The sequence below is a fragment of the Xiphophorus maculatus genome, chromosome 7 (genome assembly GCF_002775205.1).
Source record: "Xiphophorus maculatus strain JP 163 A chromosome 7, X_maculatus-5.0-male, whole genome shotgun sequence".
In the NCBI taxonomy this organism is placed as follows: domain Eukaryota; kingdom Metazoa; phylum Chordata; class Actinopteri; order Cyprinodontiformes; family Poeciliidae; genus Xiphophorus; species Xiphophorus maculatus.
The window spans coordinates 10,733,187-10,748,677 of NC_036449.1; the positions used below are offsets into that span (position 1 = coordinate 10,733,187).

The 15,491-nt window shown below is 36.6% G+C and overlaps 1 protein-coding gene across 2 annotated transcripts; it reads left to right on the forward strand.

Annotated features, from left to right (window-relative positions):
* The first annotated feature begins 1,412 nt into the window (after positions 1 to 1,412).
* Positions 1,413 to 15,095, forward strand: scel (sciellin). 2 transcript variants are annotated; one of them, XM_023336779.1, is made up of 37 exons: positions 1,419 to 1,697; positions 2,888 to 2,919; positions 3,623 to 3,719; positions 3,890 to 3,952; positions 4,066 to 4,137; positions 4,790 to 4,822; positions 5,005 to 5,028; positions 5,171 to 5,203; positions 5,468 to 5,527; positions 5,643 to 5,711; positions 5,954 to 6,016; positions 6,107 to 6,175; positions 6,281 to 6,337; positions 7,469 to 7,525; positions 7,654 to 7,707; positions 7,797 to 7,865; positions 7,971 to 8,027; positions 8,424 to 8,480; positions 8,613 to 8,666; positions 8,756 to 8,824; positions 8,930 to 8,986; positions 9,330 to 9,386; positions 9,520 to 9,573; positions 9,664 to 9,732; positions 9,837 to 9,893; positions 10,291 to 10,347; positions 10,481 to 10,537; positions 10,687 to 10,731; positions 10,817 to 10,873; positions 10,959 to 11,006; positions 11,094 to 11,135; positions 12,001 to 12,051; positions 12,144 to 12,182; positions 12,275 to 12,361; positions 13,051 to 13,159; positions 14,019 to 14,121; positions 14,221 to 15,095. In XM_023336779.1, the coding sequence occupies exons 2-37, from the start codon at positions 2,901 to 2,903 to the stop codon at positions 14,235 to 14,237; spliced, it is 2,082 nt and encodes a 693-aa protein (XP_023192547.1). In that variant the 5' UTR covers positions 1,419 to 1,697; positions 2,888 to 2,900; the 3' UTR covers positions 14,238 to 15,095. The 2 variants fall into 2 exon arrangements, with proteins under 2 accessions (XP_023192548.1, XP_023192547.1); XM_023336780.1 differs by lacking the exons at positions 6,281 to 6,337; positions 7,469 to 7,525; positions 7,654 to 7,707; positions 7,797 to 7,865 and having other exon boundaries at positions 1,413 to 1,697.
* The last annotated feature ends 396 nt before the right edge of the window (positions 15,096 to 15,491 follow it).

The window sequence follows — 15,491 nt, forward strand, 5'->3', positions numbered from 1 at the left end:
TTTAATCAGCTATTATAGTATTTAAACAATTAAAAACTTCACTTTTCAGAGTGTCTGTGAGTTTTTGAGAGAAAAATCTGTTACCAATGAGTTGGATTAACATTTATTTAGCGTTCATTCTGAGTTTTGCTATAAGTATTGTCGCCATTACAGGTCCTGAGCAACTTAGGATCTATAATGACAAAGTAGTCAATGTTACTAATGTTTGGGGATAGCTATAATGGGCAATGCAGAGTAAAAACACATGTGAGAGCCTACAAGTTGATATTCATCAGAACACTACTTTATAAAGCCTAAAATTCAAAGGAGCTTAGAAAAATAAAAGGTTGTATAGAGTTTTTCTTTCACAACTGGTCACCAATAATTGTCCAAAATTGACAAAAAAAAAAGGTTTCAACTGTCTTTGGCACTCACCTCTATTGTTCTGTCATTCTGGGCCAGTCTGCATTCCTTCTTCACTGTCAGTGACCGGGAGGGGTTAATCTATCAGAGACATGCAGTCACACCCAAGCCAGGTATGAAAGTGACTGAGCACCTTTCATACCTCTGATCACCCAGAACATGGCACACCCAATGGCACATTTCTCGCTTGCTCAAAGTCTGAGCTTTTTCAGACTGATATTGGCAACCCTGATCAGAAACCAGTCTGAAAATGTTCACATCTTACTTGCATAGTGCATCATGTATCATGGAGGTAGATTTTGAACTTCTGGGTTCTCTGAGATCTGTTCTTCACTGCATCAAATCTAAGTCAGATATCGTATTTGTTGGAACTAAGAAAGAAGCATTGCTGAAATAATCAAGCCCTGCTCTGGCTGTGTGTTTCAACCTGTTGTCCCTTTATATCCTTTCTCTGCTTTTCTTCCATTTGGCTCCAGCCATCCTCCCGCTGGTTCTGATTAGCTTCCCTACTGAAGAAAAGCATCCCCACAGTATGATGCCGCCACTACTATAATTCATTATGGGAATGACATGTTCAGGGGAGAAATTTGGTACTTTAACTTCACAAATTGTGTCTTTCAATGTAACCAACAAGGTTCACGTTTGGAGGAGAGCACGTTCATCTACGTGTTTACGGTGTTTAAACAAGACTTCTCATAGCTTTCTTTGTACCACCCTTCCTTGAAAGCCAGTTTTGTGGAGTTCCCAGCTAATTGTAACAAGCACTGTAGTACTTTTATCAGCACGAGTAAAGTACAAAGTCTCGTCTTAGCAATAATGCAGTAAAAGATCAACTCAGGCAAGACACTGGTTAGTAATCAAGTTGCAGAGTGGCCTATTGAGATCACTCTGCTCACTTTATGGCCACAAATTGTGATTAAAAATGCTTCAGAGGTCAGGGTTTAATAGAGCTGATTCGTTCCAGACTATGCTAGAAAGACATACTCCAACACCAAAGCTGAGGAGCAGGTATTTCAGCACTCCACCCAGATCCTCTAAAGCTCAGCCTGCACGCAGAAACTGATAATTAAGAGGGAAATGATGACGATGGAGGAAGAAACATGTAGAGTGACATGAAAAGAGGAAAACTGTTTCTTTGAGTCCTTTGCAATGCCACTCCCAAAGGGTGGCCTCCCCTTGAGGTTAAAAGCAGAAGGAATGACAAAGGTGTGACTGTGTGTGATAGACAGGTGTTCAGACCTGAGCTACAGTGAGGATTTTACCTTTAAAACCCAGGAACAGAGCTGTCTCCAGAGGTACGGATCACATTTTCTGTCATAACTTTTCCCTCAGTGATTTTGTCATTTTTAGTTTTATTATTTCCGTTTTTTTTAGTGATCACGAAAAAAGTTCTAACCCTCAAAACATTAAAAGAAAAATACAATTTATTTTATTTAACATGGTCTAAAGATAAACAATAATGCAAAGGTGCCTATACTCAGTGTCAACTCGCAGTTTTACTGAACATGTTTGCCAAACAATTTAAAACATTTTTCTGGCACCCAGACACTTTTTCCATTGGGAAAAAAACATAATTATATCAGTTTTAAGAGCAGCAAATATACTTTTCCTTTGACTGATACCTTCAAGATGCTGAAAAAAAATTCTTTAAGTGAAAGCAGTTTTAGTTTGTGTGCCGCTCATTGAATGGTTTCCCTTTTGAAGAATGAATCCTCGTCACTAGAGACAGACGTAACACTCTGAATCAATTCAGACGACGCACATAAAGTGATAGTTATTTCTCTAACGGTTAAAACTATTCTTGCTCTGGCTGATACAGTAAAACAGCAAACCGTTTTCATCCTGTACAGGGAAAGCACTGATTTAATCCTGCTGCGTTGTGTGATGTTAATAGCAAAGGGATTAAATGAAGGAAAATAAGCATGAAATTCATGTAGGATCATAGCTGCATCCCAATTTTTGTTTTCTATTGTGAAGAGTTTTTCTTTCTTCAACTTCAACTCAAAAACACAGAAACCTCTTACAAAATACTGTTTCTGGACTGCATGACTGATAATAATTTCACTTGATTATGTCTGCCTTCTGATTCTTTTTCAGTAGCATTTAGCACCTTCTAGTATGTTATTGTACGCCCCTCTTGTTTTGCTGACAATGGTGTGTTTGGAGAAGGAGTGTTGTGGAGGGTGGGTGTGTCTACATGTGGGCATAGATCAAGACAAACCAGTTTACTGCTTAATCACTGAGCCTGGGCAGAAGGTGCAGCGACAAACCCAACAGGGTCATTAACGTAAGCTGCTCACAAAACGCTCAGAACGAGAGAAAATGACAGGAATGCAGAAGCAAAGAATGAGTAATTTCAGATCAGAGTTCTTAGGTTCATTCAGTTCATGTTGAGAGTCAATAAGTCGCCTCACATTCACTTTCTTAGGCTGCAGTGCCACCTAGCGTCCATTTAATGTGCTCTAATTTCCTCTGTCATTTTCAGGTGAGAGTCCAAAATGAGCTCCTACTCAACTTGTAAGTATTTACACTATTACGAATAATAACTGAATCATTGAAACTGTTGTGTGACGTTACTGACAATATCTAGAATTATTCTATGCTATATTCTATGCTATATTCTATGTCATATTCTATGCTACGTGAAATGTTTGCCCCTCGCACATTTCTGCTGTTCTTGCTTGTTTGTCACTCGGCTGTATAATAAGATCATCAAACCAATTTTAAAAGTAGACAAACTTAGCAACAGCAGTGCCAAAACAGGCTGACTTTAAAACTGGTGGAAGGTGGGGCTCATCTAGATTCCACTCCATGACTGTGTTTTTCCTAACCAGAAATATTTCCAAACAACTGAATCTGTTGACTTTGTAAACAACAGAGCCTTAATTAAGCACTGCCAGCTGGCCTGCAGTGCTTAGCAACAAGTGGGGGACGGTCAGCATGACATCATTTTTGCTTGCTGTGGCATCTCATGAAAAAGACTTTCAACTGAAGAATGATTTATGGGCAATTTTTTGTGTTTTGAAACCTTGACATACTATGAAACTGATACTTAATGAAAACGATAGTAAATAAAATGAAAAAATACAAGTGTGCACAAATGTTTCACTCTGTTTTGACTTTTTTCACATTAAGCTTTAAGTGGACATTAGATGTACTTAAATATACAAAACATGGGCTCCTGAATGACTATAGATGTTTCTGTTTTGTTTGTTTGCAGCCAAGACCAAAGCGCTCGAGGACAGCAAGAAGAAAACCTCTCTGCTGAAGGACAACAGCTGGATCCGAAAAAATGCTGATGAAGACGAGCCCGTCGAGTAAGTATACAGATACTGAAGGCAAGCCGGCTCACACCCTTTTGGATTGGCTGGACAGACGAGAGTTACCTGTACCAAGCGCACCTTCAGACACGCTCGCATTCCTTTTGCGAGTCGCAGTGTTGACTCATAACTGCATGGATGAATGATTTCTCTTTCCTCTCCCACAGCCAAGACCCAAACTTTGGCAAAAGTGTCTTGAGTCGAGTGAATAACACTGATACTACTGACAGGTAAAACAAACATAAATCTCCATCGCAACCAAAGTATTAAGTGAAAGGGACTACATCTCAGTGTTATTTGTGTCATTTATAAGTAATGCATATTGTCTTTATGTTTCACACAGTGGATCAGAACCCAAGTCAACAAGAACAACTAAAGCAAGTTCAACCTCATCTGTTCAAGCTCTCACCAAGAGGTAATAGCACTTTAGTGTGCTAAAAGGCTTTTAAGAGTAAAGCTTTTTTTGTTTTAGCTTTACATCATTATATTATATTGTTACAATGTTACTCCCTCATCAAAAACATACCTTGAGTGTTGCTTTGATTTTTTTTATACACATTTGAGAAATCCTCGAATCTCCCATTGGCAGCCATTCATTTGGCAAAACACCTGACAAAGCACTGGTTATTTCCACAAAGCTCCTCCTTGTAGCTGCAGTCTCCACCTGAGCCACTCAGCTCCTCCAGACTAGCGGCAGCAGTGATTACAAATGCCTGGTGGAAGTGCGAGACTGCTGAGCTCGTTACATGAGCTACTTCTCGGTCTAATGCTCCTACAAATGGCCGTAAACATTATAACGGAGGAATGTTGTTGTGACGAGGTGTCAGAGGGAGCAGCAGCTTCTTAAAGAGACAAACGTCTAATTTCAAGGCATCAAATTGGAAAGTCTTGCAAAGATGTAAAGTTTGATATATAAAAATTTTTTTTATAACAATTGAAGGCAACATAGTTACTTAGTTGTGCTATAAAATTGCATCATGTGCCTGGAAAATATATAATATTACACCTCTATCAATTCGCTCATAGACTACAACAAGAGCCTTAACTTCTGAGTTCTCTCATTGCAGGTTCAGTGGAAGCACAGATGACCTGAAAACCATGTTAGTGCCATTATTATTATTCTACCATTATGTTTTTCTGCTAATATTATTATTATTTTATTAATAATAGTAGCAGTAGTAGTAGTGGTAAATACACAATTCTACTGTATTTATATCATTACCTAATATGTTATTTCATAATATAAACCCATGACTAAAATATGGTTTTCTTCTACTGGCAGGACACCGTCTTACTACTCAAAAAGGTACATTTTCATATCTGAGCTCATTTTATAAATATATACACAGTTTATAGTGTGTGTATGCATGCACACACTATATATGCATATGATGTTTTATGTGGATATGCAAATGCTTTTTGGTATAATCCACTTTCTGCTTCACTAGAACTTCCGGTGGGAAGACAGAAACATCCAACACGTAAGCTCTTGTATTTCACAAAAATTGGGAGATTGTATTACTGCAAAGATGAATTTATTTTAAGACTTTTTACACTTTTTTTTTAACCAGGAGAGCCAATTATTGTGTAGAATGCTGTATAATGGAAACATAATCAAATAAGAAAGCATTTGATATTTAATTGCATATTTCTAATGCTATTGCAGGAACATACAGTAGAAGATACACATAGAGAAACGTGCGGTAAAGGACTATTTTATGTATTGCCTTTTTTCCCCCTTTCAGCACTAAAACCACAGCGGTGACTAAGGATGGGACAACTGAGACCACCACCCAAAGTGTCAAGTAGGGAATAAAATATCAATACTCTGAAACCGTATGATTTGTTTCATCATTACATTATATCTATTTTATAGCTATTTTCTTATTATCGTGACTTTCAATTTTTGTCTCCTTACAGATCTCCTGTGACCAAAACACCCACTAAAACTGAGACGTTCATGGAGCGCGTCAAATCCTCAAGCAAAGAGTAAGAATTAATCTAACCGTGGATGCAAGACATACTGTATATTTACTAGAGATAAACTATAGTGTAATATGAATTTTACATTTTGTTACTGGTTATTTATACTTCTATTCTGTTTTTATTCATTTATTTTCATTGAACTATATTAGAAATCTCATACCACAAACTGCTAATTGTCAGTGGAATTGCCATTTATGTAATTTATGTGTGAAAATGAAGGTCATCTGTTGTGTTCTCACATCTAGTTCACAGTACTCGAGCTACTCGCCTACCAAGACAACAAAACCGACTATTACCACCACTAAAGAGTAAGATTTAAACGTATAAAATTTTCCGGTTATTATAATATGTACTAATTTGTATTAAAATATTTTACCTTTAATATTTTTCCCACGCAGGGCAGACGACCAACTTTACAACTCACTGACCCCCTCACCTTTGAAGGACGACTCCCCAACTAAAGACAGGTGATATTTTCATTCACCAAGCCTAAAGTTACAACAAATGTGCTTTGATACGCGGGAGTGTTTGAATTTATACTCATTATGATGTTTTTTTTTTCTCCTTTGTAGCAAAACAACCGTGCCCACAACTAAGACTGTGACGGTGAAAAGTAGCAGTGATGCAATGTAAGTTTAACCCCATACTTTGAAATAGTGTCATCAAACAACTGACCTTAATACACTGCAAAGTGATACAAAACTATAGAATAAAATGGAATATTTTGCAATGTAATAGATGCCATGCAATTCTAGACAATATGTTAGGATATAAAACATGATGTGATGCAGTGCAATGCAATATGATACGATACATTACGATGCGATACAATAAGATCCAATAAATTGTGATAAAATGTACAACTCTATGTGATCCTAAACAATCTGATGTAATATGATAATATTCCCTATGATATAACAGATGATGCAATGCAATACTCTGCAGAGTGACAGTATTATGTACAATATTATGTGATCTGACCAGTATCAGATCAATATGGTCTATGTCACAGTACAATGAAATGCAATACAATACTACAATGCAGTACAATATTGTATTGTATTGTATTGTATTATAATAAATGCACATGAAAAGTCACAGCATATGATTAAATAATTATGGCATGTGATTGATTCTCTTTGTCTTCATTTGAAGACTAAGCTACACAAAAAACAACCAAGGTGAAAAAAAAAAAATCCAAAAATCCAAACGCAAACTGGGAAATATATTGTCCACAGATTTACTGCATCTCTAGTTAAAACTCCCTCTGATTAGACCTTACATAATGCATTTTTCATCTGTTGAAAAAAAAATGTAGGCTAATTTGATGCTCAGCTGGTCTGTAGGTGTGTGAACAGTGGATGTGTGAGGGTGCAGTGTCCTTGGTGACTTGTTCAGTGTGTTACTGCCACAGAGCCAGCATTATAACTAATGGGCACATTAGGAAATGTTCATTTTTATAATGCAGACGTGGATTTTGAATGTTAAAGTAAGACAGTTTGGTAATGAATTGTTTCAGAGACTTACTTCAGTTTTTAAAGCTTTTAAGGTTTGGAGGCTTAAACATTCTTTAAATATGCATTTTTATCATGGGCAAATGTGTATGAAATGTGATGTGAATTTGTTGCCACATTGGAAGATGTTTTGCAAAATGTACAAAATGTTCTCTTCATATTTCTGTTGCATAGATAGATAAAAAGAAACAACAGTGTGGTACACTACTGGTCAATTAATGATCTTGTATTTATTATTTCTTGCAGTGCTGAGGACAAACTCTATGACACACTGATTCCCAGTGCTATCAAGAGTGGAGACAGGTAGGTTTTTCTGTACTGTGCATTTCAACTTTCTTGAATATAAGTTGCTTAAATCCCAGTAATGCCATGATAATGTGGGACATTTGTTATAGTTTCATCTGACCAATTATTGGAATATTTTCTTACAGCAAAAAAACACCTGTGTCCAGCAGTGAGACTGTGACGGTGAAGAGCTCCAAAGAGTAAGATTTAAACGTATTAAATTTCCCTGTTATTATAATATATACTAATTTGTATTAAAATATTTTACCTTTAATATTTTTCCACGCAGGCCAGAGGACCGACTTTACAACTCACTGAAACCCTCACCTTTGAAGGACGACTCCCCAACTAAAGACAGGTGATATTTGCATTCACCAAGCCTAAAGTTAATGCAAATGTGCTTTGATACACGGGAGTGTTTGAATTTATACTCATTATGATGTATTTTTTTTCTCCTTTGTAGCACAACAACCGTGCCCACAACTAAGACTGTAACGGTGAAAAGTAGCAGTGATGCAATGTAAGTTTAACCCCATACTTTGAAAAAGTGTCATCAAACCACTGACCTTAACCTGCAATAATTTCATGTGGGGTGCCTCAGAAAAATTCAATGAGACGACACAATACACTGCACCATGATACTAAACTACAGAATAAAATGCAATATTTTGCAATGTAATAGATTTACTTCAGTTTTTAAAGCTTTTAAGGTTCAGACGCTTAAACATTCTTTAAATATGCATTTTAATGCAAATGTGTATGAAATGTGACGTGAATTTGTTGCCACATTGGAAGATGTTTTGCAAAATGTACAAAATTTCCTCTTCATATTTCTGTTGCATAGATAGATAAAAAGAAACAACAGTGTGGTACACTACTGGTCAATTAATGATCTTGTATTTATTTTTTCTTGCAGTGCTGAGGACAAACTCTATGACACACTGATTCCCAGTGCTATCAAGAGTGGAGACAGGTAGGTTTTTCTGTACTGTGCATTTCAACTTTCTTGAATATAAGTTGCTTAAATCCCAGTAATGCCATGATAATGTGGGACATTTGTTATAGTTTCATCTGACCAGTTATTGGAATATTTTCTTACTTACAGCAAAAAAACACCTGTGTCCAGCAGTGAGACTGTGACGGTGAAGAGCTCCAAAGAGTAAGATTTAAACGTATTAAATTTCCCTGTTATTATAATATGTACTAATTTGTATTAAAATATTTTATATTTAATATTTTTCCACGCAGGCCAGAGGACCGACTTTACAACTCACTGAAACCCTCACCTTTGAAGGACGACTCCCCAACTAAAGACAGGTGATATTTTCATTCACCAAGCCTAAAGTTACTGCAAATGTGCTTTGATACACTGGAGTGTTTGAATTTATACTCATTATGATGTTTTTTTTTTCTCCTTTGTAGCACAACAACCGTGCCCACAACTAAGACTGTAACGGTGAAAAGTAGCAGTGATGCAATGTAAGTTTAACACCATACTTTGAAAAAGTGTCATCAAACCGCTGACCTTAATACACTGCACCATGATACAAAACTACAGAATAAAATGCAATATTTTCAACTTAATAGATTCACTTCAGTTTTTAAAGCTTTTAAAGTTCAGACGCTTAAACATTCTTTAAATATGCATTATTAATGCAAATGTGTATGAAATGTGATGTGAATTTGTTGCCACATTGGAAGATGTTTTATAAAAATTACAAAATGTTCTCTTCGTATTTCTGTTGCATAAATAGATAAAAAGAAACAACAGTGTGGTACACTACTGGTAAAGTAATGATCTTGTATTTATTTTTTCTTGCAGTGCTGAGGACAAACTCTATGACACACTGATTCCCAGTGCTGTCAAGAGTGGAGACAGGTAGGTTTTTCTGTACTGTGCATTTCAACTTTCTTGAATATAAGTTGCTTAAATCCCAGTAATGCCATGATAATGTGGGACATTTGTTATAGTTTCATCTGACCAATTATTGGAATATTTTCCTTACTTACAGCAAAAAAACACCTGTGTCCAGCAGTGAGACTGTGACAGTGAAGAGCTCCAAAGAGTAAGATTTAAACGTATTAAATTTCCCTGTTATTATAATATGTACTAATTTGTATTAAAATATTTTACCTTTAATATTTTTCCCATGCAGGCCAGAGGACCGACTTTACAACTCACTGAAACCCTCACCTTTGAAGGACGACTCCCCAACTAAAGACAGGTGATATTTGCATTCACCAAGCCTAAAGTTAATGCAAATGTCCTTTGATACACGGGAGTGTTTGAATTTATACTCATTATGATGTATTTTTTTCTCCTTTGTAGCACAACAACTGTGCCCACAACTAAGACTGTAACGGTGAAAAGTAGCAGTGATGCAATGTAAGTTTAACCCCATACTTTGAAAAAGTGTCATCAAACCGCTGACCTTAACCTGCAATAATTTCATGTGGGGTGCCTCAGAAAAATTCAATGAGACGACACAATACACTGCACCATAATACTAAACTACAGAATAAAATGCAATATTTTGCAATGTAATAGATTTTCTTCAGTTTTTAAAGCTTTTAAGGTTTGGAGGCTTAAACATTCTTTGAATATGCATTTTTAATGCAAATGTGTATGAAATGTGATGTGAATTTGTTGCCACATTGGAAGATGTTTTGCAAAAATTACAAAATGTTCTCTTCATATTTCTGTTGCATAGATAGATAAAAAGAAACAACAGTGTGGTACACTACTGGTCAATTAATGATCTTGTATTTATTTTTTCTTGCAGTGCTGAGGACAAACTCTATGACACACTGATTCCCAGTGCTATCAAGAGTGGAGACAGGTAGGTTTTTCTGTACTGTGCATTTCAACTTTCTTGAATATAAGTTGCTTAAATCCCAGTAATGCCATGATAATGTGGGACATTTGTTATAGTTTCATCTGACCAATTATTGGAATATTTTCCTATTTTACAGTAAAAAAACACCTGTGTCCAGCAGTGAGACTGTGACGGTGAAGAGCTCCAACACTGTGTGAGTTAATTTGATTCAAAAAATGTATTGAAACATCAAAAGTGAATATATTGTATATATTATAACTATTAATAACAGTATTAATATTAGTGTTTGTTATGCCAGGAAGTCTATTTAAATGTTGTTTTTATTCTCATTTTGATTTCAAGAGATGACACCAAGACACCAACAGTCACTGTAAAGTCCTCCTCAACGTAAGCTGAAACCTGTCCTCCATTTTTAAGTGGCACGCCTCACAGTGTCTGGATTACAGCCGTGATGATGTCATTGTTTTAACAGGCCCAAGGATAACCTCTATGACAACCTCCTGCCTAAAGCCATCACACCTCCTGTCAGGTGAGATGTTTCAGTCAATAAATGAATAAAACAGATCAGTTTTTTATTACGTTGATAAAACATTAAATGTTCATCCTCTCAACAGTTCAAGCAAAACCGAGAAGGACATTATCACAGTAAACACCAAAAAAGAGTGAGTGGCTCTTTCTTTCTTTTCAATATTGGACAAAGACATACTGTATGGTCTGACATATTAGTGTTTTTTACAATTTTTTATCAGAGACGAAACCCCATCAACACCATCGTCCACGCGCAGCGTCAGGTGAGAAGAGACCGCAACCCTAAAACCTATAACGTAAAAAAGAAAAAAAGTTGCCAATTTAAATCCCTACACATTCAGCCAAGTTGAAATTACTAATTTGTATTTTGTTACAATTTTACGTTCTTAACATTTTTTAATCCAAGTGAGTTGTTCTAAGCTTAGAAAATGATTTTAGAACCTAGCCCTGCTTTAAGCTACTCTATAACTTAAATCCCAATAATTAACACATGAAGAAGAAGAAAAAAGAAGCTAGCTACTTGCTAGGTTTTGCAAACATGTAAAGAAGCATACGTAAAAGCGCTAACCCTTTGTGCTGTTGTTCACAAATGCTCTCTAAAAAAAAAAGCACTAAAGCCCTCACTATACAGCTGAATTTAAATTGACATCAGTTTATGTATGTGGAGAAACTATTTACTAATTAGGAAGGTTCTTGAAGCAAAACGGTTTCTATTAAGGGCTATCCAGGTAGGGGTTGACTACAATGCAGATCTTATGTTTTAAAACATTGGATTATTTTCCTTTTCCTTCATAATTATTCACTATTTGTGTTGTTTTACTACATAAACCGAGGTTTGTGGTTGTAAAGTGACAAAATCTAAAATTGAGGTGTGAATATTTTTGCCCAACAAACTTACTTCTGAATTGGCTTTTTCTAACCGTTGGAAATATCCTTTCAGAGGATTGTGGGGGTTTTTTGGGGGGTTTTTTTTAAAAACCTTTTCCAATAGCGTAAAACTTTTAAGCAAGATATTTTTATCAATGCACAAGTTTCCTTTGTTGTATTAATAAAAGTAAAATCAAATATTTTTTTTTACTGCATCCAAATAATGTCTGAACTTTTTCTTTTTTTTTTTTTGATGAACAGCTACAGCTCATACACTGACGATACTCCCTATACTCCCACCAGCTCATACAGGTAAGTATCTAATGTTATCTACTGCAATAAAAATATACGTGTGGCGTTTCTGTTATCTTTAATCCTTTTCTCTGTTTGCACAAACACAACAGTGACTATAAAGCCTACTCCTACTCCAGACCAGACTCCAGGTGGGTGGCAGAGGAAGTGGACAACAATCGCTCGGTAAAGAATAAAGTGCAACAGAAAAGTAAAATGTGTCTCTGGTTCTGTCTTCTTGCAGCTATGAGTATAGCAGCCTCAACAGCCCCTCTCTCTACAGCTCCACATCATACTCTTCCACAAAGAGTGCTTATCAGTCCCCTGACAGGTAAGAAAAGAACACCGCCAGCATCTCTTGATTATGAAATTTATAGCACAAAGTAGCTGCAAAATGCTAAATGCCGAAGTCAGCAGTGAATTTGTGTACCACCAACATGCTGACGTAAATCCTTACTCAAGTTTATTGTGCTCATCATTATAGTTGCTTAGCACATAACATGACTTTTCAAGCCTGAGAAGAATGTTTGAGTTTGAGCCAAACAATAATTAAATAAACTGTGACCAGTTAGTTACAGCGTTGCTAGGCAAGTCAAGGGTAATGCTTAAAGCCGCCCATCCAACAATCGTTTGAGGCAAAGAAAGTGTCCACCAAAGCAGCGTTTCGCCATTTTGACAGGTTCAAAATATCTTCATAGAAAATTGTTGAGGATCTTCTACATAATTGCAATGAATTTATCTAAAATATTAAGTATCACTTAGGGCTAGCCTAATTAGTTGAGGCTCCAAGGACCACGAGATTTATGTTGGCAGAATTTCTTGGAATATTATTGCAAATCCTTTAAGCTGGTTTACAAGACTTTCACTAGCAATGAGCTTACCGCAAAGGAGTGAGTTTAAAGGTTTCATGAAGGGTCAAGGTCAAGGATAGGTGACCTGAGGAGACTTGCTGATGGACTTTTTACAACGTTAAAGTTAAACTAGCATGTTTTGAACAGCAATGGTGTCTTGTTTGAACAGGCCTGTGCTGGAGAAGGACCTGTGCACCACCTGCCGAAAGCCCTTCACTGGAGACGCCAAGATGGTCCTGGACGACATGAAGATCAACTGCCACGCCACCTGCTTCAAAGTGAGACCTTCAGTTTCAAGATGCAACTTTTATTCATCAACTTGAACCTTTCCCCCATTATATAATCTTACAACCACAAACTGCAATGTGGTTTTATGGGAATGTTGTGTGACAGATCAACACGGAGTGGAGCATAAGCGAGAATTTTCACATTTAAAAAAAAAATCAGATCAGAAAATTGTGGCTTCCAGTTTTATTCAGCCCCCTTCATTCTGGTACGCAACACAATTTCTCCAGACATCCCTTAGTTATTAAATAGAGTCCAATTATTTGACTGGCTACTCAAAGAGAGTATTATGTGAAGCTCAGGATAACTCTTGACTTATTTTTGCAACAGGTCATGTAGAGAAAGCAGCTTAAATGTGGAATAAGATACTGCAGTTAGATGAGAATGACCCTGAACACATCACGTGCATGTTAAAACCTGGCGGTGTCAGAGTCATGCTCTGGTGATGCTTTTCTCCAGCATGAACAAGGAAGCTGGTCAAAGTTGATGGCAAGTTGGATGAAAAAGAGTTGAAATGTTTGTGGTTGGGATGTGGCAAAGTGTTTAAAAATGTGAGGGTCATTACTACTTTTGCAAGTCTCTGTCAATATTGGGTTTGGATAGGTTTGCAAGCAGCACAGAGAGGCTGCGCAGAAATCCGGGACACTTCCTGTCAATACATGTAAAATATGTGAAATACATCACCGAACTCCTCCTCTGGCCTTATCCCCTCCGCTCAGCTTTGAAATCCTTACATAAATGTGCTTAGCGACATTTATCCAGAAGATGTCAGACATTAACAGTCATCAGCCGGGCTGCTGTGTACTAAGCATGATTATCCGTCTTCATTTAAGCGTCTGTTTGTTTTGGCAGTGTGATGTCTGCAACGGCTCTCTGGGCTACATGAAAGCTGGGGACAGCATGTGGATCTACAAGCGCAAGGTGCACTGCGAAAACTGCTTCGAGAGCACCAGAGGTAAATGAACAATCTCTTTGCTATTTTTTGTTGTTGTTGTTATTGTTCAGCTCTTCAATCAATAAATGTGAATAAACCCAATTCCTTTCCTCCTGACAGAAAAATGGCGCCGCTGAGCCTCCTCACAGATTACTGCATTCTGATGGTGTGGGTGACAAGGGTCTTACTAAGACGTCTTTAAGTGGGTGCTTTGGACAAAAAAAATCACAGTTACATAATGTAAATTACGTTTTCATGTGACTCTACAGGCCACACAAGGCATGAAATCTACTAATATATCTGTATTATAATATTCCTGTCTCTACCTCTACACTGTAAGTCTTTCTGTGCTCTCTTTAATGTGTCACTTCTCGGGGGACTCTTGTGAGTAACATGGCAGGGTATTCTACAATATTGAGGGCCGGGGTTTTTTTCTTTGTGCAATAAGGGCAAATAAAAAAAACAAACTTCTTTATTTACATTTTTTCTTGAACGTCCCTGTTCTTTGGGTCTATGTTTACTGCTAAATTATTATGTGATAATACAGAACAAAAAAAAAGATAATAAAGAAAGGCTTGTACTTAAATAAAATTTTAAATTACTGAAGACTGTGTTGTTGTTGTTTTAAACCAGATGCTAAAATCTCAAGTAAAAGGTCAGGCTGTCTCTATTGTTAGAGGGGAATTTAAGAATATCTGTTTGCAATTCTCTATACAAGTGTGTCTTTGCCTTTGCCAAATAAAGTTAATGCAACAATGTATGTTAAATATACTTTTCAAATTATTAAAGCACTCTGCAATGTTGTTTTTGTATTTTTCAACTGCAATGGAATATATTACGTATTGGAACAGCATTTGATCAGCACTGTGTCTACTGCTAATTGAAAGACAGCCCTAAAGAGCAATAAAGTCACAATACTTGGTATGTATGTAAAATACTTGGAGTACATTACTTGTTTTTCAATAACTTTGTCAATAAACGGAATTCAAAATCAACTTGCTGTTATGTCTTTGCTGGCAATTTACCCAATTCCTTGGGAGAGCCGACCCAAGACATAAGCAAACCAAGTTTGGGCCAGTAGGGGGCCAAAGGTTCGTCAGACTAAAGATGTCAAAACATGAAATTTGTCAATAAGGCTAAAAGACTGAGCCCACATTTATATTTGAGTTGAAGATTTATGAATAGCAAAAAATGAAGTGGCTCAGGATAATAAAAATGTTATTAGGCGTTAGGATATCAGAAAAAAATATTTCAGTAATAATACAACAGAAGGAAAGTTTGATAGTTAAGTTGTGCATCATGACACGTCATTAGGTATCAATGGAGATCTATTTAAGAAACAGTGTAGCTGCACATCGGTCAGTAAAAATACAAATTTTCTGTGTAAATTT

Excerpts from the sequence above, each read along its gene's own strand:
- scel (XM_023336779.1), top strand. Across the intron at positions 9,387-9,519 it reads GCTGTCAAGAGTGGAGACAG|CAAAAAAACACCTGTGTCCA; the intron begins GTAGGTTTTTCT and ends CCTTACTTACAG. Across the intron at positions 10,348-10,480 it reads GCTATCAAGAGTGGAGACAG|TAAAAAAACACCTGTGTCCA; the intron begins GTAGGTTTTTCT and ends CCTATTTTACAG.